The sequence below is a fragment of the Ambystoma mexicanum genome, chromosome 12 (genome assembly GCF_040938575.1).
Source record: "Ambystoma mexicanum isolate Mex_15411 chromosome 12, UKY_AmexF1_1, whole genome shotgun sequence".
In the NCBI taxonomy this organism is placed as follows: Eukaryota; Metazoa; Chordata; class Amphibia; order Caudata; family Ambystomatidae; genus Ambystoma; species Ambystoma mexicanum.
Genome location: NC_090936.1, coordinates 854922916 through 854950291, shown reverse-complemented (window position 1 = coordinate 854950291; position 27376 = coordinate 854922916). Strand labels below are relative to the sequence as shown.

The window sequence follows — 27376 nt, the reverse complement described above, 5'->3', positions numbered from 1 at the left end:
TGGTGCCACAGCAGTTGTTCCTGCGGCTTCAGTCGTGGGGACAAGGAGGACGTCTGCAGCAGCATAAAAGACAACTATTAATAAAAGGTGCGCTCCTTTAAATCGGGAGAGGGCTCTTCTGATGGCTATCCGGACCACTACAGTACAGCAGTGATTTCGACCCAGGAGAGGATTCTCTGACTGAAGAAAGGGTGAGCTGGTTGATCCCACCAGGCTCAAGGGAAGAAGACTCCGGACTGGATCTTCTCTTGTTGTAGGGTAGATAGCTCAGGACTGCAGCAGGGCTTCCACGGGACTCGGGGTTGCAGCAGCTGTCTTTTCCGCTTCTCTTCGGTTCTTTGCAGTTCCAGTGGAGACTCTGCCTTCTAGCCCAAGAGTCCTGTCTTTTATGCCAAAATCCTACATTCACAGCCTGGCTGTCAATCACTCAGCAGGGGGGTTGTCCAGTCCGGACAACCACCTCAGCCAATCAACACAAAGTGCGACTTGGGTCTCCAAGAAGACCCTGTGCAAGGGGTGACTACACCCCTCCCTCACATTCAGCCCACCTAGACACCCAGACGCCAAAGGAGGGCTTTTGCTCAGACGCCCGCCAATGGTTGGTTTGCCACGCAAAGAAAGACCCAAGAAGGATGTTAACAAAATGAAATGGTGATTAAACCCAACCAGAGCAGAAATAAAAGTATTTGGGCAAGCAGGTTCAAAGTTCGAGGCTACTAAAATAGCCTAAAACGTTACCACGTTATGTAATATAATCGCTGTAGAAATATTAGGGTAGATACCACTGCCACCAGCCAAGTCTTAATGTTAAGGGAGCGAAACAACGCTCCAGGATACACAGATAAAAAGGGCTATGAATTAACCCTTTCCAATACTCTATATAAAATGGGGTGTACTGGATCTGTGGTAAAAGTGACTATGTAAAGTTAATGGCAACTTTACTCTTTTCTGGGGGACAGTAGTCAGCCCCCGAAAATGGAGTCGGTGGGAAGTCTAAGAGACAACCCTGTGTCACTGCACTGAAGGTGCTGTGTAACACACAATGAGTGGGGCTACTGAAGTGGTGTACTTCAGAGTCCACAATCACAAAATAGCTGTTGAAATACACATGGCAAACCACAGGTAAGAGTGGGGGAAAAGCTCACACTCTTGCCAGGTGGAAAAAATAAACTCCAGAAATCCAGCAAAGCTGCTGAGGGACTCACTAGGTAAGGGAAATTAGCCATAGAATGGAATTCTCACTAACAGGAGCCTCCCTAGTACTTCATTCAAAATCATGCTCGGAAGGGCCACAAGATATGCCTACTTTGCTTGGGTCCGACGGGTCATAGATCTGTAAAATTCTCCCCATCAATAATACTGCTCGCTGTTTGTCTTCCAGAGTCAAAAACAGACTCAAATCATTCCCCACTTTTGAACAAATTACCTTAACATTTGATGGGAGGTTAGAACTTAGGGCAGAAGTCACTCTTGCCCTCTGAAATTCCAATTGTGCAGGGTCCACTGGTAGTTTCAATGGATTAACGTCTGAGGCAGACAGGACCACCTGCTCTTCGTCACCAAATTCTCTTTTGTCAATCGTAGAGGTGGAAACATTTAAGCAATCTGCATCTTCAGGGCCAAAGTTGTCTTCCAGCTGTCCTCGGTCAGTACACAGTCTATTCAATAAACCTCTCTCCAGGTTGTCAAGCCCTCGAGCGGGTACGGGCTGTTCTTTTTGCAAATGCACCCGGGGCTGAATGTCTCGGAGTCGAGATTTCTTATAAAAGCATGTGCTCTGTTAGATTTCCTGTTCCAAAGAGCAGGCAAGTTTTTGGGTTTTCTAACTTGGGGCACCACTTGGATGATTACTTTGTTTCTCCAGCATGGGGTCTGGCATGGATTCACATGCTCATGAATATTCCCCGTCGTCAGGCTGGGAATCCTCGGTAAAGAAAAAAACCAGTATCAGTTTCGTTTCTGATCTGTCTTTCGTAGCAATAAGCAATCACTGGTCTCTGCGTCATACTGACCACAGCCAATGACTGCCCTCTACCTAAGCACCGCCTCTGGCAGCCATCTTCAGATTTTTACCGCACGTTCATGTGTTGGGATCCTCGTGCTATTGCTCTCGAGCGTTAGTGCTATTTTTTCACGTTTTTTCTCAAAAACTTCGTTTTTTCGGTCAAAAGAGCCTCACGCTCCACCGACTCTCCATCCGATCAACGGGGACCCGTGTCGGATTCGTCTGCGCCCCTCAAGGGTGAAGATTTCGTCGAGCTACGCTTTTGGAGGATTCCAGAAGTTTCTCAGGGCCGGACATGGCCCAGGAGAAGGGAAGCTCGACGCCCGGAAAGCTGTTCAGGATCTGCCCTGGATGCCAGCTGCAGAACGTCTTTAAGGAGGACGAACACTCCTTTTGTCTCTACTGCTTACATGAGGACAAGACGCACGTGGAGAAGGACTGTGCGTTTTGCGGCAACATGTCGGAGCGGACCATGAAGGACCGCCATCAACGTCTCGCCAACTGGCTGGAAGGGAAGAGCCCGTCAGGCGAGAAGAAGAGGAAGAAATCCGAGCGGTCTTCTAAGACCTTTGAGGACGCCCCGGCGACTGGGGTCCAACACAAGGCCAAGCACCGCGAGTCTGCTGGCACCGGGAGCGCGGAACGGTCGGGCTCTACAGGCGCCAGGCAGGGCGCACCCTCCCCGGCACCTTCAGCCACGAGCCAACGCTCTGGGTCGGGTAAGAGGAAGGGCGAGCACCCGGCGAAGCTCCTGGAGAGGCCCCGGTCGAGCTCGAAGGCCCCATCGGAGGGGGAGCGAGGCAGTGTCCCCCCCCTCAAGGATAAGGCGGTGAGCGCACCTAAGGTGGTGAAGGCCTTAATCCATCCGGCCAAGCCCTCTATCGATACTGTCGCGGCGGCCCTGGCTCAGCCTGTGGAGGCTACACCAGTGGTGGCGACCTCGGGGCTCAGAGTCTCCCTGCCACCTCGGAGGGAGTCCTCTTTTGTGCCCATCGATAGGACCCCCGTGAAACCCCCGGCGGGGAAGAAAAAGGGGGGGCAGGGCGTCGTCGTAGATTCGGCCTCAACCTCAGAGGAAGAGTTGATCGAGGTCTTAAGCCACGGCCTTGGCGTGGAAGAAGACCGGCCCGTCGGGATGGATCCCGACGCAGGTGACGACGACATCGTCGAGGGTACTGACGGGGCCCCTGATCGCCCGTCGGATTCCCCTCTGCCAGCGCCGCAAGACAACTCGGCGGCCATTTTGTTGGCTATACAGTCCTTATGTTCAGAGATAAGGACGAGACTACCGTTGCCGACGGAGGAACCTCTCCCGTCGGGGGATCCTGAACCGGGACCTTCTGGCGCTCCCCCGCACAAGAAAAGAAGGATTCACCCTCCACCTCCTTTTCAGCCGTCGCGCCCCGTCCAGCCCTCCTCCCCGTCCACCCGAGGGGATGATACGGGGACTGACACGGCAGCGACGGGTACGGACGACGAGGTGTACGATGAGGATCTACCGTCGTCACCTCCCACCAGGGTTTCTCCTCCCGACGAGATTGGATCGTTCCACTCCATGATCGCCAGGGCATCCGAGCTTTTCCAACTCTGCCCTGAGGAGAAGAAAAAGGAAGGATTCCTTTATCAACGGCGCGAGGCCAAGAGGAAGACGGTCCTCGCGGTGCCTCTACTGGACGACATTTGGGATGAGGGCCTCGCCCTCCTCAAGAACCCTTCCACGACGCCAGCTAGAAGAGACCGGTACGAGAAGAAGTACCGGGTCCCGGACGCGGCCCCCCCTGTGCCTCCGGGCGCAGCCTACCCCGGACTCCGTCGTCTCTGCGGCTGCCAGGAAGAAAGCGAGGGGGTGCGGCCTCCACATCGACTTCCCCACCGGACGGCGAGGGCAAGAAATTGGACGCTATGGGACGCAGGGTCATCTCGTCGGCAGCGACGACGATTAAAGCGGCCAACGCCTTGGCTATCGTGGCCCGCTACGACAGGGAGCTATGGTTCAAACTGGCTCCCCTGCTGGACTTCCTACCGGACGACAAGAGGGCGGATGCCCTGGAGATCCTACAGGAAGGCGAGGTGGCGACGGACCACGCCATCACTATTGCGACGGACATCGCCGACACTGGGTTTCGCCAGTTGGGCAACGGCGTGTGCCTCAGGCGGCGTGGATGGCTCAAGGCTACGGACTTCCGTCAAGACGTACAGACCAGAGTCCTGGACATGCCGTTCGATGGGAACAACCTGTTTGGGAAAACAGTGGACGATTCCCTCGAGGCCATTAAAGCGGACACTGAGACGGCCCGGGCCCTTGGGGTTCTGCAGCAACGATGGACGCCCTTTCGGAGCAGCGGAGGCAAGGGTGCCTCCAAAGGTTCCGGCGGCGGTTTCTCCACCTACCATCAAGCGGCCCGCTCGTCGTCTCAGGAGGCCTACAGAGGACGAGGCAAGTCCGGCGGACCCTGCCGTCGTCGCCAAGGAGGTCAAGGCGGCAAAGCCTCGTCGAAACAGGATTGAACCGGCCATGGGGTCGGGCCCCCTACCGAAGCACCCCGGTGGGAGGCCGGCTGGCGAGCTTCGTCAGCGTGTGGGAGTCCATCTCCACCGACCGTTGGGTGCTGGACGCCTTAGCCCGGGGACACGCGCTCGAGTTTCAAAGAAGGTGCCCGCGCGTCCCCCCCGTGGCCAGGAAAGAGCTTCACGTCCCTCAGCTTCTCCTGGAGGTAAAGGCGATGCTCAGGAAGGGCGTCATCGAACTCGTCCCAAAGAGGCTTCGGGGCTCCGGAGTTTACTCAAGATACTTCCTCGTGAAGAAGAAGACGGGAGGATGGCGCCCCATCCTAGACCTGCGATGTCTGAACAAGTTCATCAAGGCGCAGAAGTTCCAGATGGTCACCCTCCAGCACGTCCTGGGTCAGCTGGAGGAAGGAGACTTCCTGTCGTCGTTGGATTTGGAGGATGCCTACTTCCATATTCCCATCCTAAAGGGGCACCGAAAACTCCTCAGGTTTGTGGTCCAAGGGCGTCACTACCAGTTCAAAGCCCTCCCCTTCGGACTACGGTCGGCACCCAGGGTATTTACCAAGTGCCTTGCACCGGTGGCGGCGCAGCTGCGCCGCTAGGGGATCCACGTCTACCCCTACCTGGACGACTGGCTCATCCGAGCCAAGACGAGGGAGCTCGCCGTGGAGCACACGGCGAGGACCGTCCAACTTCTCACGGACCTGGGATTCTCCGTGAACTACGCCAAGTCCCACCTGGTACCCGCGCAAAACGCACTGTTTCTGGGAGCGAAGCTCGACACAGTGTCCCTTCTGGCCTCCCCGTCGGAGGAAAGGACCAGGTCCATCCTGGGCAGGGTACAGCGGATGTTGGTTTCCGACGCGGCCAAGGTGAGGTCCATCAAGCCCCTCCTCGGAATGATGTCTTCTTGCATCTACCTCATTCCCATGTGCAGGCTCCGGATGCGCCCGTTGCAGGAGTTCCTGGACGCGCGCTGAATCCAAACGACGGGCGGCTTCGAGGAAAGGATCACTCTCGACGAGAGTTTCCGCCGAGCGGTCTGGTGGTGGGGCACCCGCGCGCATCTGACGGCGGGCATGGACTTCCAGACCCCAGACCACCAGGAGACAGTGACCACGGATGCCTCCCTGGAAGGGTGGGGAGCGCACACCGAAAATCTGCACGCGAGAGGCCTTTGGCTCCCGACGGAGAAGTCCCTCCATATCAACGTCCTGGAGCTCCGTGCAGTGTTCTGGGCCCTCAGGTCCTTCCTTCCGTCCCTCAAGGGCAAGGTGGTGAGGATCTTCACCGACAACACCACCACCATGTTTTACATCAGGAAACAGGGCGGAACCAGGTCCCCAGCACTGTCCAAGGAGGCGCAGGACCTGTGGCATTGGGCCGTCGCCCAAAGGATGTTTCTGGTGCCGTTTCATCTGGCAGCGATAAAAAACACCATCGCCGACTCACTCAGCAGGGAGCTGCGCTCGTGCCACAAGTGGGAACTACGGCAGGATCTAGTGGATCGCCTCTTCCGACGGTGGGGCACACCCCAGATCGACCTGTTCGCGACGGCGACGAACTCCAAGTGCCGGAGGTTCGCCAGCAGGTTTCCCCAGGCGAGGAGCATGGCCGATGCTTTCTCGTTCCCCTGGGAGGGCCTGTTCCTCTACGCGTTCCCTCCTTTGCCACTGCTAATCAGGCTCGTCAACCAGCTCAAGAGGTCACGGTGCAGGATGATCCTCGTCGCACCTGCGTGGCCGAGGCAGATATGGTTCCCGGACCTTCTGGACTCATCAGCGTCCCCGCCAATCAAGCTGCCGGTGGACGCGGATCTACTCTCCAGGGAAGGAGGCGCCATCCTCCACCACGACCCGAAATCGCTGAACTTGCAGGCCTGGCTCCTGCAGCGCTAGAGTTTGGAGGATACGACATACCGGCCGACTGCAGAGAGGTTCTTGCAAAGGCCAGGGCGTCCTCGACTCTTAAATGCTACGGACACAAATGGAAGAGGTTCTCTGTCTGGTGCCACGCACAGAAGATTAACCCTCTACGGATTACAGCTCCCCAGGTATTGCCGTACCTGCTGACGCTGGCCAAAGCTGGACTGGCACACGCGTCCATCAAGATTAATCTTGCTGCGATCTCCCGATACACCAGAACCACGGGCCGGACGTCTTTGTGGTCTCATCGTCTGGTGAAAGAGTTCATGAAGGGACTGTTCAGATCGTTCCCGCCGGTGAAGGCTCCGGCCCCGGCATGGGAGCTCAACGTGGTGCTGACCAAGCTCATAGGACCTCCGTTCGAGCCTCTGCACTCGGCCCCGTTGAAGTTTCTGTCGTGGAAAACAGCGTTTCTTGTGGCCATCACCTCCGCACGACGGGTAGGAGAGATCCAGGCCCTTTCCTGCAAGGCCCCGTACTTGACTTTTCACGACACAAGGGTAGTGCTCAGGACGCACCCTTCCTTCATGCCCAAGGTACCGTCGGACTTCCATCTCAACGAACCCTTGGTGTTGCCTGTGTTCTTCCCGTCGCCTTCGTCGCCGGCTGAGAGGACTTTGCACTCGCTGGATGTGGCTAGAGCGCTGAAGTTCTACGTGGACCGCACAAAGTGTTTTCAGAAGACGTCACAACTCTTTGTGAATTTTGGACCTGTCAATCAGGGGAAGGCTCTCTTGAAGGCTTCCATTTCCAGATGACTCTCCGGCTGTATCATGTACTGTCATCGGTTGGCAAACCGACCGCTGCCTGGCCGTCCGAGAGCCCATTCCACCAGAGCGATCGCAGCCACCACGGCGTTCCTTTCTGGTGTGCCCCTGCTGGACATATGCAGGGCTGCTACGTGGAGGTCGACGCACACCTTCACGAAATTCTACTGCGTCGATCGGGATTCCAGGGAGGAGTCCAGGGTCGGCCAAGCAGTGCTGCGCAACCTGTTTGCCTGAGGTGAGCCTGGTGAGGAGGTAAGGTGCTTAATGTTGGGTTTGATGTAATGCTTAATGTTGAGCCTTTGCCACCTCCCGCGGTTGTGCATGTGTGTACTGCTATGTATTCTTTATTCATGAGCATGTGAATCCATGCCAGACCCCATGCTGGAGAAGGAAGGATAGAGAACCTGTGTTGGCAAAAAGCCTGATCAATACAGAAGCATAAAGTGCTTAGGGTTATCAGTTGCTTGACCTGTAATGTGTGGACTGTGTGGTCTGACAACTGCGCATAGACCGAGGGACCTCTGCTTGAAAAGGGAGTCCAAGATGGCCGCTCGTAGAAGGAAGAAGTGCTAAGCACAGCTCGTTTCTAAAGGTGGAAAAATAGTAGCTTTTGCCCCCCGACCCCGTGAGTAGGTACACAGGGAGAGCGGGACGCCCCCCCCCCCCCTCACGGAAGCTGGAACGACCAAATGACTGGTGCAGCCCTGAGCAGCTGAGCCGTGGTGCGGCAGCACTGCTGGCAGACATGAGGCTGGAGAACCGAAGAAGGAGCAACGCGCATGAGGCACACCCTGGGGGGGGGGGGCGATCCTGTCTGGCTCTGCCAGATAGGGAGGCGGAATGCCGTGCCCATGACTGGAGAGCAGGCGAGAGGCCAGTGAATGCCTGCAGGAAAGAGCCACCTGTTGTGAGGAGGAGCTGCAGGAGAGGCGTGGCCACTGGAAGGGCGGGTGACAGTCCACGGTATGACATGGCATTGGGGGAGGCCGTCCGGCAACAAGGGACTCTTGGTGGGGGCCACAACTTCCCCTGGATAATTGTGGCGGGACCCGGCGGGGCTTAACTACGTGACTGGGGAGAGATGCTGGCTTCCACCATGTGAGCCGCGCTACCCGCTGTGGCACAGGAGAAGCAGCAAGGAGCACCGCGGGGGCCCCCACGAGGGAGCAGGGAAAGTGCCAAATCCATGGTGACACCCGCGGAAGGTGAGGTGTGGCGGGGGGCCCCAGCCACTGCAGCTGTTGCATAAAAGAAGGGGTGCCTCCCAATACCAGAGTCACGGATGTTCTGCGGCCCCATTTCAACGCAGGAAGGAACATAGATTAAGGGGAGCCCGATGGAGCATAAGCATTGTTGCTCCCTGACTGGGAGGAGAACCCCAGGGGACAAGTAACACCAGGCAGCAGAGAGAGAGAGAGGTATTGCCCCCCTGATGAAGTGTGCAGGGGCCTCAGCCAGTGTAGTACCCCGAGCTCATCATAAAGAGACAATTGTATGCTCAGTGGGAGGACACCACACATCCTGGGCACACAGACTCCACTTAAGCAGCAGTGACAGGATCCAGTGCCAGCTGTGAAAGGCTGTTCGGTAGGGGAGGGGGCAGGCCTCTGCGTCCTTCGGAGGAGCTGTCCCTTGTATCGAGGTGTGCAGAGCCTCAGCTACAACGAGCTGGGGGGGGATAGCCTACAGAGGGGGCACATGTCTAAAAAGACAGAGGAACAAACCAGGAGACTCCAGATCACCCTTTAGTGGCCTCTCAGGCGGCAAAGGGCATTCTAAGCAGGTGTTGGCAATTGGACAAGCAGAAGGCCCTAAAGCCCACATTACCCCCCCAGACGCGGCCGCAGGAGTAGACAGGACCTTACCATTGTTGAGCCCTATGGCAGTCAACAAGGATTTGGTGCAGTGCATAGCAGACCTCCAGATGCGGATCACGGAGTCCTTTCAAGAACAGTTCCCCTCCTTAAAGTCTGATTTCAAGGGAGCGGTGCAGGAGATCAAAGGGGAGATCTCGAAAATGGGGCAACCTGCAGACACGAATGAGCGGACTCTTCAAGAACTAGCCATGGTTCTTATCCAATAGATAACATCAACGGCAATAAACAACATTGAAAATTTGGAACATGTAAAATTCAACATTGCTAAAATAACTGAACAATAGAATTAAACATAAACTATTATGATAGCGGTTAGGAATCGCAATATTTTAACATCAATTATATACAATAGTAATGTTTGAAGATATTATCTATGGAAAAATACACCACAAACGAAAACACACACCACATTTACACAAAGAAAAATCAAAACAAAAATGTTTAGTGATTTTGAATTAAGCCATTTTAAAATGGAGCATGCCTTTATAAATGCTACTTATCCTAATGCTCACTCCACACAATAGATTGTTTTTCAGCAACATGGTAGCAATCACTTGACAGAAATCTTTTAAGCAGGCCATGTTAAAATCCATTCTCAAGTATACCAGTTTGCCATCTTGCGCAATGGCTGATGTATACGTGAGTGTGGCATTTTACATGTATCTTTTTAGATAATTCTACCTACCTCCTCGTGTCCCCACCTGCCTCCAAGGTACTGCTGTGAAATCTATTGTGAAAAGTATAAATGGCAAGGGATAGTAGCTGACCTCTAACAGTAGTCATTCTAAAAATGTATTTACTCCCCACATTCAGAAGCAAGACTACTTTCACTTGGAAATTGATAATAGCTGAGCCATGAAACAAACCTACCTCCCATTTCTACCATTGTTAAAGTTTCTGTGATATATATGTAAAGAGAAAGGAACCCTTTTGTTTACTGGGTTGCTTACATATGCTTTCATCTCCATTATTTGTTTTGAATTGTGATAGAGAGAGAATTATTTTAGTTTTTTCGTAAAAGAAATGAGCAAGAGACGTGCATTATGGATCAGAGTGGGGTACACTAACTGGATAACTTTTACACTGAAGTATAATTTTTCTTTCTGTTAAAATGTTATGGTGCGTTAGCATGTTTCAGTTTTATGTATTTGTAAGTGCAACTAATATAAGAACAATTTTATAGGGAGTGTACGGTTTAGAGGAAGCTGTAGTTGAAATGAATGAATTGAAATGCCATGTTAAAACAAGGGACCGTGAAATTGAAAATATGACAAAGGAAATCAATCATCTTGAACTGAAGATCAATGATTCACTTGACGAAAATGAAGATCTTCGAGAACGTTTGGGTATGAAATTCTTATTTCTTTATTTGGACCTTACCATACAAACTGTTTTTGTTGAATCTGACAAAAATCTATCACTTTTCTCTCTACTCCCTTTCTTTTTGACTATGTTGATCAAATAACTTTTATTTTTGGCTTTAGTTCTAAATAAAAAATCCAGCTGTAAATGTCTCTCATTATGATCCATTTTATTAGATTCCATCAGCAAACCTGTTGGCACTTTGTAAGGTTAAATATCTTTGTCCCAAGCAGGTTGAAAACTATATCTTTGTGATGGGGTCTTGAGCATCCTAAGACTACCTGCCATTATGTTCAGAAGAGCAGAGGGGTATACGTTGTTTTTTCTGGTTGACGAGTGCAAGCAGTTTTTCTGCAGCAGCAGCTTCATTTGGCTGATATCACTGGCAGACAATGTTCCCTATAAACTCTGTGCGCTCACCCAACTTCCTTCCGAGTGCTGCTCAGACGAATTTCAGCAGCGCACACAGGCAATTCCCATCTGGTCAAAAAGATTTAATAATGCACAATGCACAGCAGGTGCCCAATATTTGCTTTCTCCCAAGATGAAGCTAAATTGTGTGAACTAGTATTGATATTCTGATCTAGCTTATTTACATTGGCCGACTGTGCATGCTTGACCTTAAAACCCCCCAAACCTTAAAAGTAGGATACATCCACAATAGGCTAAAAATGATTATTAAAAAGTTACTGCATGAACAGAAGATATAATTAAGAGATGTCTGCACACATTAACCAAATTATCTCCCCTCCCTACCCATGACTCCTATACTTGACTCTACCACACGTATACCTTATGACTCAAACTTCTGCCCCAGGCCTCAATCAGATATATTACTCGACAAGCTTGACTCAGGCTACCTTTGGTCTGTAAAAGGTTACCAGACTGTACCTACATCCACTTGTTTTATGTTTCTTATGGCGCCTTAGCAAAAGCGTCACCCATACTATGTAGCCCTACTGTCAGCTAAAATATCAGATACTGAGTGCAAGTAACCAGGCTACTTGAATGTGTAACCTCATCCCATGATTCCTGTTCTTTGTACATAAGTCACACAAGCACTTTGAAGTTGGCCCCATTGCAAGTTAATGCATTCTAAAACTAAAATATTAATTGGCCCTCTAAGGATTTTGAGTAGGCAAATGTCATGTCTACTATATAGGCAGAGAGCTTACAATATTTACCTGGCCGGTAAGGGATAATGGTTATGGACTATGCCTGCCATTATTTGTATATAGTATTAGGGAAACGGATATTCAGATTACTAGAATGCTTTTCACACAATCTGTGTTTGTTTTCTGAAGGATAGGATACTCTAGGAACAATCTAGGAAACTGTGCCTTTGTTTTTTTTTCTCTGATCAGCTGCTGAGGGCTTTTCAATATGATGTGTTTGCGTTTATTGCATCTAGCATCCCGATGTATCTTGTCCAACTGATAACAGCAAATTTCATAAGAGGGGTCCCTAGTTAAAGAAGAAAGCACTGAATCTGTTGTACCTATCAACATTGCTGTTATTGACTTTTAAAGGTAAATATATTTGATTTTCTTCAATGGTGCTCCAGACAAAATCTCAGTAAGACTCTAGTGGAATTGTGTCGAGCCTGTGGTGAGAAAGGGTGGGCAAAACTGTAAGCTGTATTATGTATCCGGTCATATCACTTCCTGATGTTACTCCTTACTCAGAATCAAATGATTTTTCAGGGAGAAAGAAAGTAATTAGCTTTGCCAGTAGGGACATTTCATGTTTATTCAAATGTGTTCTTTCACCTTAAAATTCTTCTTGAGATTGTGCAGTAGTATGAGTTTTTACCAATGCCACTGCTCTGTGGCTCACTGGTTCAAAAAGATGTCAATGGAACTTTGTGGGTAGAAGCAGGGGGTAGTTCCTATATGTTCATGGTTTCCTGTTTTGGTTGGGCACATTTTCCTGTTATTAGAGACTAACAATGCATCGTGTATATGCCTCTTAGTTGTAAGACTGGTTTTGAGTAAATGTCACAACTCTCAGGACCACGTAATGTGGATAGCAAGCAAAGGCCCAGGAATTCTGATCATCATATTTTGTGGTGCAGTTATTCAAATGGAATTATCGTCCTTGCACACATTGTGAGGCATGTTCTCATGGCCCTTGAAAAGTGGCACATGAATTCCTATTTGCATGTTCTCTGACACATCTCTTGCCATTATTTAATTTACAAAAATGTTATCCTGTCTGAATTATTTGCCAGCCACATCAGTGATAAGTGATATTTGCTTTTTTGTAATAAACATGAGTATTTTTTTCAAATTATTTACACACTTTCTGCGTTGTCTCTAAGCAGTGTCGACAAATGAATAGCCACAAGTAAACCTATTGTTTATCCCGACCATACAAAGCTTTTTTGTGCATACACATTTTTTTCTCTGCACAGGAGTAATTTTGGTAAGGAACTATGGCATATCGAAGTCTTTGACTAGTTGATGGGCTCTCCTTATAACAGCATAAAATATTTGGTTTCTTTAAGCCTATATGTTTGGCAAAAGTGTTTCAAGTTGCACCTTTTACACTGACTCATAAAGATTTACAGTGGTTAGGAAGGAGAAATTCCATTCCAAACTCTTTGGAGAATTTAGCTCACTGACTATGCATGCTCACAAATAGCTTACCTCGTTATTTAGTTGCACACACGGAAAATAAGTTGCGCACAAAAGCAAAGCATTTCCTCAATTAGGGAAAAGTAATTAGAGAACATTGCTGGCAGATGTGTAATTTATTAGTGTGGTATTTTGTTGTCATTTGAATGGCAGTATACTGGGATTTTGCAAACTGGGAATATATAGTCATTGTGCAAGTATGCAGGGATTGCCAAACTGGACGTATAGTGGAATATGTCATCAAAGGAATATGAAGACGGGAGGTTGATCAATGACAGATGTGACACAAGATAGGTGAATTTCAACCAGTAGGTTTATTTGGTATTCAGGCAGGGAAGGTGTTTGACCAAAGGTGTTAGTCTCCCCTTGATAGCTCAGGGGCAACGTGCTCGCCTTGGAAGCAAGACAATGCGGAGCAACACAGGTTCGATCCCCAAGTCCGCGCTTAGAAACCTCTGGGTATTAAGCGCGTTATAAATAACTAATTATAATATAAAATCCCTAAAGGAGCTAGGAGATACTCTATACATGATGAGGAAGTTCCTAATGAAAACGGTGCCAGAGATGGAATAAAGCAAAGTGGGAAATTCCCTATCTGTCCAACACCTCCAGCGGCATTCCTCCAAATCCTAAAGCTTCTGTTCTACAAAACAATGTCCAAGGATGTGGTCAACAGACATATCCACACTTTAGCCTCCTGGCTAACCCTCAGCTTAAACTTAGATGTTTCAACCCTTGGTCAACAAAAGAGTTCACAACACCTATTCTAAAACATCCAGCCCTAGTCTACAATACAAAAGAAAGGCATCTCTCCTGGGAAGGTTTTTTCAAGGGTTACTCACAGTCTGGACCCTTCTGATATGTGTGAGGAGCCAGGAATAAGACATGGGCACAGAGGACTCATTGTTTTGGTTACTTACTTTTATTGAATGAAAAGAGGGCAGGAGAATGCCTCACTATCCCTAATCTACGAGGTGTTTCCCTATCTCAACCAAAACTAATGGGCCTGTCATTTGTCAAGATGTCCAAAGCAAAAATACGTCCTTGGTACGAAATCCGATTCTGGCTCTCACTCTCTAAAATTGACTCCAAGGTGCAAAGGATATTTTCTCTCGCTCCCAAAGTGTGCAAATGTTCAAATCCAAAATAAAGGTATACATCCAACCAAAAAGTTCCAAATGGTCAAGTTCAGAGATTCAGGGGATGGCTCCCTTGCCCAGGTTTCTTTTACCAAAAGGTTCAAACAGAGAATAATCAAGTTCCTTGAGGCCCAAAAGGGTAACTATTCTTTTGGTATTACAACCCTACCGGGGGAAATGGCTCCCTTCCCCAGGTTTCTCTTCACATGCAAAACAGATTATAATCCTAAGGGTATGAGTCCTCAGAATTCTCCTTTTTATTGCATCACATATTGGGTGTGAGTCCCAGACTCACAGGTCACCTGATATACTCCCCTGCCAGGTTCTTTTCCTGATTTACAACAGTTCATAATCTCAAGGCCATGTTTCTTGCTCAAGATTTCCTTTCTGCAGCAGGTTATCACACATACTGGATTTGCCTAGTATACACTCCTGTCAGGACTTGTATGCAGTTATTTTCAATATTGTGGATCAGTACTTCTCATCTGCTCCTAGTGCCCTAGTGCCAGCAATGTATGTCAGTTTTTTCATCCGTTCACTCAGCTTGTTTTACAAATATTCTGTAGGTTTTTCATCATGGTTCAACACACAATGTTTCTCTCCGATTTCCCTCCTTGGTCTTTCCCAAGTTCGTATTGAGGGTCCAAGACCCCAGTCCCACTGTCTAGGGCCTTCCTTACACTTCCCGGCAGTGCTTCGGCCTCCTAACCCTTTCTCTGGGCTCACCGGCTTTCTGTTTATGGCTTCTTGGCGTCCCTGGCTCTTAAGTCAGGTGTTTCTCTGGGTTCCTGTGGCTTTTCCTGCTGCTGTCGGTGTCCCTGTTAGGCTTCTGTACTCTTGACGGCATCCCAGCTTCTGCAGCCTTCAGGAAGCACAAATTGCTTCTTCGTGCTCCGCTCCATTTCTGCAAGCCTCTCCAAAGCGCATTGCATACCGGGCTGCCCTCTTGCACCTTGTAGCTCTCTGGACTCCTGCGCTGCCGCCGGTACCTTGGTCGACCATTAGCTGGAGAAGTCCATGCTTCTTTTCCCGGCATGGTTTTAAACCATGTCGGGCCAATTGTATTTTCCCAGCGACTAGACCGCTGCCCATGGTTCTCGTGGGGAGTAATCATTACTCCTTGCCTCTTTCTCGTCTCAGTTGTACTGTTTCTTGTGCAATGTTGAGGAAGTTGACATTGAGCCTCAGTGGGAGTAATCCTCACTGTTCCCCGCTTCCTCGTCTCGGTTGTTAGTAAACTATTCTTTGGGGGGTATTGTGGAATACTTGTAGAATATTTGGTTATTGGTTCAGGGAGAGTGTTACAATGTGCCATCACGGCACGAGGAAGGGAGGGAACATCCCATAAAGGAAATAAAGGGGGGGTGTTATGTGATTGGTTCTGATGATGCTGTGTCATCTCCCGGAGGGTCACCTCCCCCCATGTGGTCCTCCCTCATATAGCCAGGGTCAGGATCAGGTAGCGGCTGCTGTCCCCTGGCCACATGAGCAGAGGTTACCTCGGGAAAAGGAGTGATGACATCAGATTCATCAAATACCCTTCCCCTAATGCTGCTGGTTCTCTCAGCATCTATTGGGAAACGGGAAAGGAAGTCTATGTTCCCCATATCACTTCCTTTTTGGTGCTCTACTGTGAAACAATAGGGCTGCATATCTAAGAACCAGCGCATGATTTGTGCATTGTGTCTTTACGTTGGCTCATCCAAGTTAATGGAGAATGATCGGTAACCAATCTAAATTTTTTGCCCGTAAAATAGTATTTGAGATACTTTACTTTATTTGTTAGGTGCTACCCGAGTGGCCTGGAGGCATATGGGCGCCAGAGACTAGAGTCCCTAGTAGATGGTTATGGGCAATAGAAAACACATGGCCTAGAAAGTGCTGGCTATACTGCCAAAAGGGGTTATCTAAATAGGTTGTTTTTTTTTCTTCTTAAAGCTATCCAGGGACATGCAACCTCTGAGATTAAGGGGCATTGCATTCCAACTTGTGGGTGCTGCAACCCAGAATGCACTCTTTTTAACCATGTTTGATTGACGGCTAGGCTGAGTGAATGGGGGTATGCTGCATAAAAGCAGGGCTTTGGGGACTGGAACTTCAGAAGTCGCCACAGGACCTAAGAATCCGAGGAGGGAGAAGCTGAGCCGGCCTGCAACGACGACACCACCGGTGGAGCCCTGCTGAACCGTCTCACCACTTTTCCCGACGACAGAGGAGATCTCCAGCCCGGAGAGTCTTCTTCCTTCGACTGGTGGGGATAACCAGTCTACCTTCTTTTTGCCTTCCTGGAGCATCTTGTAGCCGCCTTGCCTGTGCCAAGCACCCCGGCAACTGGGATACCACGTTTTCACTACTACCGCAAACCGAAAGGGTAATACCTTTTGTACTGGAGAACTCCGCGGCTGGTTTCTTCCCTGGCAGTGCAACGACCTTCATCCTTCATCCTTCCTCCACGACGAGATCTTCTCCTCCTCTGGACGACGCTGCGACTTGCACCCGCTAACAGGAACAACTGCCCCCGCTGGAGGATCCTCTCCATTTAAGGTACCGTGTTCCGCCTGGCTTCCCTTGCAATCATTTGAACGGGGTGTATTAAATCCTCGTCTCTCGAACCTGGGTTAGCTTGGGACACTCTAGCTAACTTTCCTGCACTGAACTAAACCTTTTTCGAACTACCTCCACAAACTTTGAAGACTCTGTGTAACTGTCTGATCTTGGCCATCTTCCGCCTGGCTCCCTTGAAAGTGGGCCTGGCACCTAAACTTCCTTGCTCAACAGTAGACTGTGCCTTCCTAACTTGCTGTGGTTCTTTAAAAAGTGTTTAGTGTGTATGCTTCCATAATTCTGCTTTTCCCTCCCTTTTTATTTAACTTGTTGGAGTGCCATCGAACGTTAAGCGCTCACCTCTGTCTGGAAACAAGTGGTGTTAACTAAGACTTGTCCAACAAGTAATCAGGGATGTACATATGATAATAGTGATTGTGTTTTGAACTTATCTTACCAATTTAGTGCTAGTGTGTTTTATAAGTGTGTGTTAAATAAATAATTATATACTTTTACACTCGAGCTCTGGTCAGTGTTTGCTTGTGCTACTGTATTTCTGTACCTATTTTGTATGCTCTGTATACTGCCTAACTCTTCTTGAGGGAAGTCTGACTGCTCAGCCACAGCTACCAGTGAATCTGTGTGGTACAGACTGCTACCAAGTGGGTTTACTGCCAAACACCTGTAGTCTTAAATCTTTTGCAGTGGTCCCTAAGGGAACTGCACAGGTTTCTGCCTAACAGACTTGCTGTATATAATTTGTGAGGTGTCAGTAATGCGAGGTGGACAACTGTTTGATTTGATCAAAGTATGCCATTTTATTCTATAATATTAAAAAATGCCTCACTGTTCCTACCCTGCTGAGGAATTACCTGCCTAACCAAAGCTATGGGAACACACTCTAACACAGGATAAATGGTCCTCGCACTAAACAACAAATATGCAAAGAAAATATATGGCAGTACCACATGACACGTGTACAATATTTACAGTTTCTAAATTACCATCTAATGTCCTGGGTAATTACCCTTCCTTTGGATTCAAAATCACTTCTACAAATGTTCAACCAAACAAAGGTTATGTCTTGAATCAGTTCTTAAAAAGTCAGAAAGAAAGTTCATTAACAAAAGGTTCCACTGCCAACAAATCTCTTCTCCTGTGTGATAGATCCACTTCCTACTTCCAGAAAAATAGCACCAATGCAATGATAGGAATTCTTTAGTTAGTCTTTAGCATTCACAATGGTATATTTGTCATGGTGACTTCTTAGTGCTGCTGCTTCCACTTCAACAACCACACTTCTACTTTATTTACCATCAGAGCAGTAACCCTTGTCTCAAAGTACTCCACCTTGTTTACACTACTACAATGTTGCATCTACTGACAACTGGATATACCATCACTGCTTCAATACTTTGGACTACTACCGCAGCTTCAGTTATTTGGACTTTTAGACAGGCTTTGACAATATATACTTTAAAGAACTTCAACGCTCTCTGGTAGGCGGGGCACTCTACCTCTGAATATCTCCTTTCAAAAGGGGCAGCCTCTTTGCTTCTTGTCTGTCTGACACAGTAACAACCTGGGTTTGCCTTTAAGACTCACTTCTCTCTGTCTTTCAGTCTTTGGGCCTCCTCACAAGTTAGGCGGTAGCCCTTAAATGCTGTGGTAATATTATGTTTGGTGGAAAGTTTGGCGTTTTTAACCTCCCAGCTTATTGCTGGATGGATTCCTGTTGCGATTGAGTATCGCAAGTGGCCAGTTGAGAGGTTGAGCGGAAACTGCTGGTGCTGCTTGATGATCACGTCACTTTAGGTCCTTTCCTCTAGACGGCAGGACGGTGTTGCGAGGTGTTGAGCGGATTGGTTCGTAAGAGCAGCAGCTGGAGTCTGGAGCTGGTACCGAGCTGGTGCTGAGTCGAGCCGAGTGCAGTGCTGAGAGCTGAGTTTTGACCGAATGTGAGCGGAAGGAGAGAAGGAGCTTGCTCCCGTGCAAATCCATACCCATCCCCTGCGCTCGGTTTTTCAATAGGTGCTACTGGTAGGACCTCTCGGGGGCTGCTTGCCCTGCCTCACCTTGACACTATTGTTCCTTTTGTGTGATTGTATAACTCACTATATTATACTGAGTATTGGATACAGATAGATACAGATACTGTTACAGATACTGTTAAACACTGTTATGAATCCGGGTCTGAATCCGGTTAATGATACTGCCTATTAGTGCTACAGAAGGACAAGTTTGCTAGCTTTTGCTTTTTGCGGGCACAATTTACCAGAGACTGTGGGGCCCCACTTCCTTTTTCTTGGCGGGACCTTTGATCTGGGATTTAGCTCAACTGGGGCAGAAGTGCGTTAACAGCGGTCTGAGTTTGGCGGCATTCAGTAGGGAGGCTGGGAGGCTGCTCAAGCTAGACAGCTAGGGCGAGTTGTTTATATCCACCTGCTTTTCTAAAATCCTTACACCGTCCGAGGACTGTGGCGTGTCCATTGACTTGGATCGGTGCTTTGGGTGGATATTATCTAATTACAGTGCGCTGTGCCCCTTAAATTTTATACAGGGCTATGAAAGGAGGGGAACATGACAAAAGCATACAATCTACCTAGTGGATTATTGGGGGACAGACAGGGTCTTTGTGGCGCATCTCAGACTTCAGTGGGCCCAGGTATAATGGTTGGGCGAGAGGAAACACCCTTCAGCTCTGGTAGTACAGGACGAGTCTGTTTTCTCCCTCCTATAAGTTATTCCCCATGGACGGTTTAATACCGACGAGTTCTGGAGTAAGTCCATCCAAGATGAAAATAGCTATTTAAAGATCTCACTCTACACCAAGGAACTCGCTTGAAAAAGCACAGTGAATGTTAAATTGGATGTATACTCTCACAGCAAATACAATGAAAAACACCATCAAAAATTATTTTCACATTGAACCTGCAACAGCTACAAAGGTCTTGAAGGAGGTGCCTTTAGAAGAAAATCTGGTAGAGTTGCAGCGAAGCCTAGAAATCGTTGAACAGTCAGTGATAAGTACAGTACATCACTCTGGAAGGGAGGGAGTGGGCGGTCAGGCGCCTCAAATAGACCTATCTTTTGAACTCAATCAGGTACCAGGGGTTTGGTCCCCCCGACAAGGGGACACTAACTCGCCTCCTCCTTTGGAGTCAAGAAAGAGTGGTTATTTGGGCAAAGAAACAGGACAAATGGGTGATCAAGGATCTGAGTTGAGTCCTCCGATTGTGGCCCTGAATTTCATATTGGGCTCCCTGGTAAAGGTTTTCGAAAATATCAAGAGGGAAGTAGACAAACACTCAGGAATCTTGTTAGAATTAACTAAAGAGATGGAGTCAGTTGAATCCAACCTGGTGGCTTTAAAATCAGCCACAAATGAGGACAAAATAAAAATTGTAGGAAGTACTACAATGTCTCCAGAAGAAGCAAGCAGGAAAATGTGATATCCTGATTCTGCAAGGAATAGAACTAAGGAACGATATGAGCAGGATAACAGAAAAAATTGACCAATTGCCTTCAATCGGGGACTGACTATCCCCCAAAAGGAGAAAGAAAATATGAGTGAGGAAGGTTTATGGGAGGATACCCCTTTGTCAACATCCACCATGGAAGAATTTATGTAGCTGGCGCAATTGGCAGAGGACGAAGGTTCGCAAGGTCCAGTCAGTGGTCAGAAGGTTGATAAAGATCTAGTAGTGGCTCCTCTAAATAAAAAGAAAATTAATGGAAAGAGAAAGAGAAGGGAGGAAGAACGGAATAACCCAAAGGTGGTGGAGAAGAAAAGGCAGTTAAAGGTACAACAAGCCTCAAGTAAACAAACTAAGAAATCTGGAGAAAAAAAAGAGACCTGAAAAAGGTTGAAAAGGCAAATGTCGAGGCACTGAGGAAAGGTAATCTGATGGAAGGGGATCTGGGGAAACCCTAAGAGGAAAACTCTGCGTTAATTGTAAAAGCAACGGTGAGTTGTCAAACTGATTTGCTGGTTGTGCTGAAGAAAATAGCCACAATTTTTCTATGTAAAAAGCAACTTTCTAAACCGAGCCCGCCTACCTTGAAAATTGACCCTATATTTTTGAAAAAAGAGGCCCGGTTATTACAAAAAGTTGGGACTTCAAGTGATGCTGGTGACACTGAAGATCTGCAAGTAAATCAAGGAACTGAGGAGAGGGTGACTAGTGAAGGCCCTATAATTACTAATGGAAGGGTGATATGTGGTCCAAAGAAGTATTCCTCTCCTCCTCGGCAATCGACAGCGGTGGCCCAGTTGCCGATCAATAATGAGATCTCCAACAACATGTCTAACATGAACATGTTCTTCAGCAATAGGGACATCAGTATGCTAGGTAATCCCTTAAATCGCCCTGCCATTCTAAATTAAATGAAATATAGGAATCTCATTAAGTACCTGTCCTCTGGAGACATTGATCGTGTTAGCTTCCCGGAGTTTCCAAAGACTTCACTTGCCAAATTGCAAATTAAATCAAGATTGCCGTGGAGGTGATGATGGATTCCAGCAAAGAATGGCAAAAGAGAGGCCTCAGTATATCTAGAACTATGCCAAATAAGATGGTACAGAATGCAATCAAAGACTCGGAAAATTCCCACAACAAAAGCTGACTGCTGGAACTGCCAATTGCGGTGGGGCATCGAACATCTGGGAAATAGTGCCTGAAATTATAGACTAAGTAATTCAGAAAATGTATATACCAGACCAGAAGCTGTAGCCAAACGAGAAATAAGATATGTCTCATGGAACACGAGAGGATTTAACTTTCTCCAAGGACTCCCAAGGGCTGGTTATTTTTCATAACTTTGATCTAATAATATTTCAAGAAACCTGCTTAACCAATGGATTCTCTTCTTTTGAGCAATGTGCCACTAGTAGGTGTCAAGGCCGCCCTAGTGGCGGTCTGCTGGTGGCTTGTAGGAAAACTGTTGTTTGTGATTGCTCTCTGATATCTAATTAAATCCAAGTCTTATTAACAGTGAGAATGCAGATTAGAGATAAAAAAACTAATGTACACTGGGTGGCGATAGTAGTGTATTGGAACCTGTGGATTAGTGAACTACCAGTTTTTTTGCAAAGGTTATCAGAACTCTTAGTGTCAATTGTGTCGAAATATCCATCAGATGAACTTCTGATACTGTGGTATTTTAATGCTCCGTGTATCCTCTCATATGAGCTTCCTCATAGGGTAAAGGACATCACCAAAAATGGTTATAGTTGGATTTTTTTTATGAGGGATTGGAATATGTTCATGCTGAGCGATAATGTGAAGGGAGAGGCCTTGGGTGTTCCCACGTGGAGGAGAGGGATGGCCTTTTCAACAATTGACTACGTCTTTGTGTCAAGGAATTTGTTCGACAAATGCTTAAAATTGAATGTGATACAAAATAAGGAGAGTGATCATGTAATGTTGGACTTTGTGTTTGATGTGGGAAATGCCATACACTATCCTGTATACAACAAACAGTTGGAGGCTAATTCGGCATGCAACAGAGTGATTAGGTTTCTCCAGCATGGGGTCTGGCATGGATTCACGTGCTCATGAATATTCCCCGTCGTCAGGCTGGGAATCCTCGGTAAGGAAAAAATCAGTATCAGTTTCGTTTCTGATATGTCTTTCGTAGTAGTAACCAATCACTGCGTCATACTGCGTCATACTGATCACAGCCAATGACTGCCCTCTACCTAAGCCCCGCCTCTGGCAGCCATCTTCAGATTTTTACCGCACGTTTAAGTGTTGGGATCCTCGTGCTATTGCTCTCGAGCGTTAGTGCTTTTTTTTCACGTTTTTTCTCAGAAAAATTTCTCTTTTTTCGGTCAAAAGAGCCTCAAGCTCCACCGTCTCTTCATCCGATCAACGGGGACCCGTGTCGGATTCGTCTACGCCCCTCAAGGGTGAAGATTTCGTCGAGCCACGCTTTTGGAGGACTCCAGAAGTTTCTCAGGCCCATCTCGGACATGGCCCAGGAGAAGGGAAGCTCGACGCCCGGAAAGCTGTTCAGGGTCTGCCCTGGATGCCAGCTTCAGAATGTCTTCAAGGAGGACAAACACTCCCTTTGCCTTTACTGGCTACATGAGGACAAGACGCACGTGGAGAAGGACTGTGCGTTTTGCGGCAATATGTCGGAGCGGACCATGAAGGACCGCCATCAACGTCTCGCCAACTGGCTGGAAGGAAAGAGCCCGTCAGGCGAGAAGAAGAAGAAGTCCGAGCGGTCTTCTAAGACCTTTGAGGGCGCCCCGGCGACGGGGGTCCAACAGAAGGCCAAGCACCGCGAGTCCGCTGGCACTGGGAGCGCCCAACGGTCGGGCTCTACGGGCGCCAGGCAGGGCGCATCCTCCCCGATGCCGTCAACCACGAGCCAACGCTCTGGCTCGGGTAAGAGGAAGGCCGAGCACCCGGCAAAACTCCTGGAGAGACCCTGGTCGTGCCCTAAGGCCCCATCGGAGGGGGAGCGAGGTGGTGACCCTCCCCCCAAGGAGAAGGCGGTGAGCGCACCTAAGGTGGTGAAAGCCTTGATCCATCCGGCCAAGGCCTCTATCGAGACAGTCGCGACGGCCCTGGCTCAGCCTGTGGAGGCTACACCAGTGGTGGCGACCCCGGGGCCCAGGATCTCCCTGCCACCGCGGAGGGAGTCCTCTTTCAAGCCCATCGACAGGACCCCCGTGAAACCTCCGACGGAGAAGAAAAAGGGGGGGGCAGGAGGTCGTCATGGACTCGGCCTCAACCTCTCAGGAGGTGCTGATCGAAGTCTTAGGCCACGGCTCTGGCGTGGAAGAAGGCCATCCGGTCGGGAGGGACCCCGACGTGGAAGACGACGAGGGCGTCGAGGATGCCGACGGGGCTCCTGATCTCGCGTCGGATCTCCCTCAACCAGTGCCGCAAGACAACTCGGCGGCCATTTTGTTGGCTATACAGTCCTTATGCTCGGAGATAAGGATGAGACTGCCGTTACCACCAACGGAGGAACCGCTCCCAACGGGGGACCCGGAGCCAGGCCCTTCTGGGAGCCCTCCCCCTAAGAGAAGAAGGATTCATCCTCCACCTCCTTTTCAGCCATCGCGCCGTGTTCAGCCCTCCTCCCCGTCCACGACACGTTGGGATGATACGGGGACTGACACGGCCGCGACGGGTACAGACGACGAGGATCTCCCGTCGTCACCTCCCACCCGGGCTTCCCCGCCCGACGAAATTGGATCGTTTCACTCCATGATTGCCAGGGCATCTGAGCTTTTCCAGCTCTGCCCGGAAGAGAAGAAGGAAGGTTTCCTTTATCAACGGCGCGAGACCAAGAGGAAGACAGTCCTCGCTGTACCTCTACTAGACGATATTTGGGATGAGGGCCTCGCTCTCCTCAAGAACCCATCCACGACGCCGGCTAGAAGGGATCGGTATGAGAAGAAGTACCGGGTCCCGGACGCGGCCCCCTTGTGCCTTCGGGCACAGCCAACCCCGGACTCGGTCGTCTCCGCGGCGGCCAGGAAGAAAGCGGGGGGGGAGGGGGCACGGCCTCTACGTCAACCTCCCCGCCGGACGGCGAGGGAAAGAAATTAGACACGATGCGACGCAGAGTCATCTCGTCAGCAGCGACGACGATTAAGGCGGCCAACGCCTTGGCTTTCGTAGCCCGCTACGACAGGGAGTTGTGGTACAAACTGGCCCCCCTGCTGGACTTCCTACCAGACGACAAGAGGGCGGAAGCCCAAGAGATCTTGCAGGAAGGAGAGGTGGCGTCGGACCACGCCATTACGATTGCGACGGACATCGCTGACACTGGATTTCGCCAGTTGGGCAACGGCGTGTGCCTTAGGCGGCGTGGATGGCTCAAGGCTACTGACTTCCGTCAAGACGTGCAGACCAGAGTCTTGGACATGCCGTTCGACGGAAACAACCTGTTTGGGAAAACAGTGGACGATTCCCTTCAAGCCATCAAGGCAGACACGGAGACGGCCCGGGCTCTTGGGGTTCTCCAGCAACGGCGGCCGCCCTTTCGGAGTGGCAGAGGCAAACAGGGTGCCTCCAAAGGTTCCAGCGGCAGATTTTCCACCTACCATCAAGCGGCCCGTTCGTCGTCACAGGAAGCTTACAGGGGACGAGGCAAGTCAGGCGGACCCCGCCGTCGTCGCCAAGGAGGACAAGGCGGCAAAGCCTCGTCGAAGCAGGACTCAACCGGCCGTGGGGGCGAGCCCCCACCGAAGCACCCCAGTGGGAGGCCGGCTGGCGAGCTTCGTCAGCGTGTGGGAGTCCATCTCCACCGACCGTTGGGTGCTGGACGCCCTAGCTCAGGGTCACGCGCTCGAGCTTCTAAAGAGGTGCCCGCGCATCCCCCCTTTGGCCAGGAAAGAACATCACGTCCCTCAACTTATCTTGGAGGTAAAGGCGATGCTCAAGAAGGGCGCCATCAAGCTCGTCCCAAAGAGGCTTCGGGGCTCCGGAGTCTACTCAAGATACTTCCTCGTGAAGACGAAGACGGGAGGATGGCGTCCCATCTTGGACCTACGACGACTGAACAAATTCATCAAGGCACAGAAGTTCCGGATGGTCACCCTCCAACACGTCCTGGGTCAACTGGAGGAGGTCAAGTTCCTGTCGTCGTTGGATTTGGAGGATGCCTACTTCCATATTCCCATCCTAAAGGGACACCGAAAGTTTCTCAGGTTCGTGGTCCAAGGGAGTCACTACCAGTTCAGAGCCCTTCCCTTCGGATTGAGGTCGGCAACCAGGGTGTTCACCAAGTGCCTCGTACCGGTGGTGGCGCAGCTGCGCCGAGAGGGGATCCACGTCTACCCCTACCTGGACGACTGGCTCATCCGAGCAAAGACGAGGGAGCTCGCCGTGGAGCACACGGCAAGGACCATCCAACTGCTCACGGACCTGGGATTCTCCATAAACTACGCCAAATCCCACCTGGTGCCCGCGCAAGACGCACTGTTTCTGGGAGCGAAGCTCGACACAGTGTCGCTTCTGGCGTCTCCGTCGGAGGAAAGGACGAGGGCCATCTTGGGCAAGGTGCAGCGGATGCTGGTTGCGGACGCGGCCAGGGTGAGGTCCATCAAGTCCCCCCTCGGAATGATGTCTTCTTGCATTTATCTCATCCGCCTGTGCAGGCTCCGGATGCGCCCGTTGCAGGAGTTCTTGGACGCACGCTGGATCCAGACGACGGGCAGCTTCGAGGAGAGGATCACACTCGACGAGAATTTCCGACGAGCGATCCGGTGGTGGGGCACCCGCGCGCATCTGACGGCGAGCATGGACTTCCAGACCCCCGGCCACCAGGAGACAGTGACCACGGATGCCTCCCTGGAAGGGTGGGGAGCGCACACCGAAAATCTGCACGCGAGAGAGGCCTTTGGCTTCCGACGGAGAAGTCCCTCCATATCAACGTCCTGGAGCTCCGTGCAGTGTTTTGGGCCCTCAGGTCCTTTCTTCCGTCCCTCAAGGGCAAGGTGGTGAGGATCTTCACCGACAACACCACCACCAGGTTCTACATCAGGAAGCAGGGCGGTACCAGATCCCCAGCCCTGTCTAGGGAGGCGCAGGATCTGTGGCATTGGGCCGTCGCCCAAGGGATGTTTCTGGTGCCGTTTCATCTGGCAGGGATAAAAAACACCATCGCCGACTCGCTCAGCAGAGAGCTGCGCTCGTGCCACGAGTGGGAACTACGACGGGATCTAGTGGACCGCCTCTTCCGACTGTGGGGCACACCCCAGATCGATCTGTTCGCTACGGCGACGAACTCCAAGTGCCGGAGGTTCGCCAGCAGGTTTCCCCAGCCGAGGAGCATGGGCGATGCTTTCTCGTTCCCCTGGGAGGGCCTGTTTCTATACGCGTTCCCTCCATTGCCATTGCTGATCCGGCTCATCAACCAGCTCAAGAGGCACGGTGCAGGATGATCCTCGTCGCATCTGCGTGGCCGAGGCAGATATGGTTCCCGGACCTTCTGGACTTGTCAGCGTCCCCGTCAATCAAGCTGCCAGTGGACGCGGATCTTCTCTCCAGGGAAGGAGGTGCCATCCTCCATCACGACCTGAAGTCGCTGAACTTGCAGGCCTGGCTCCTGCAGCGTTAGCGTTTGGAGGCTATGACATACCGGCCGACTGCAGAGAGGTTCTTGCAAAGGCCAGGGCGTCCTCAACTCTTAAATGCTATGGACACAAATGGAAGAGGTTCTCTGTCTGGTGCCACGCACAGAAGATTAACCCTCTACGGATTACGGCCCCCCAGATACTGCTGTACCTTCTTACGCTGGCCAAGGCTGGACCGGCGCATGCGTCCATCAAGATTCATCTTGCTGCGATCTCCCGATACACCAGGACCACGGGGCGGACGTCTTTGTGGTCTCATCGTCTGGTGAAAGAATTCATGAAGGGACTGTTCAGATCGTTCCCGCCGGTGAAGGCTCCGGCCCCAGCGTGGGAGCTCAACGTGGTGCTGACCAAGCTCATGAGACCTCCATTCGAGCCTCTGCACTCGGCTCCGTTGAAGTTCTTGTCGTGGAAAACAGCGTTTCTTGTGGCCATCACCTCCGCACGAAGAGTGGGAGAGATCCAGGCCCTTTCCTGCAAGCCCCCGTACTTGACTTTTCACGAC

The 27376-nt window shown here is 50.2% G+C and overlaps 1 protein-coding gene across 4 annotated transcripts in view; it reads left to right on the top strand.

Annotated features, from left to right (window-relative positions):
• The window catches only part of CEP290 (centrosomal protein 290), a 3224991-nt gene that overhangs the window by 347145 nt on the left and 2850470 nt on the right, over window positions 1-27376 (top strand). For all 4 annotated transcript variants that reach the window (XM_069629332.1, XM_069629331.1, XM_069629333.1 and 1 more), the window contains one exon: window positions 10272-10434. In XM_069629332.1, the coding sequence (XP_069485433.1) occupies window positions 10272-10434 (163 nt within the window). The remainder of the gene's footprint in view (window positions 1-10271; window positions 10435-27376) is intronic.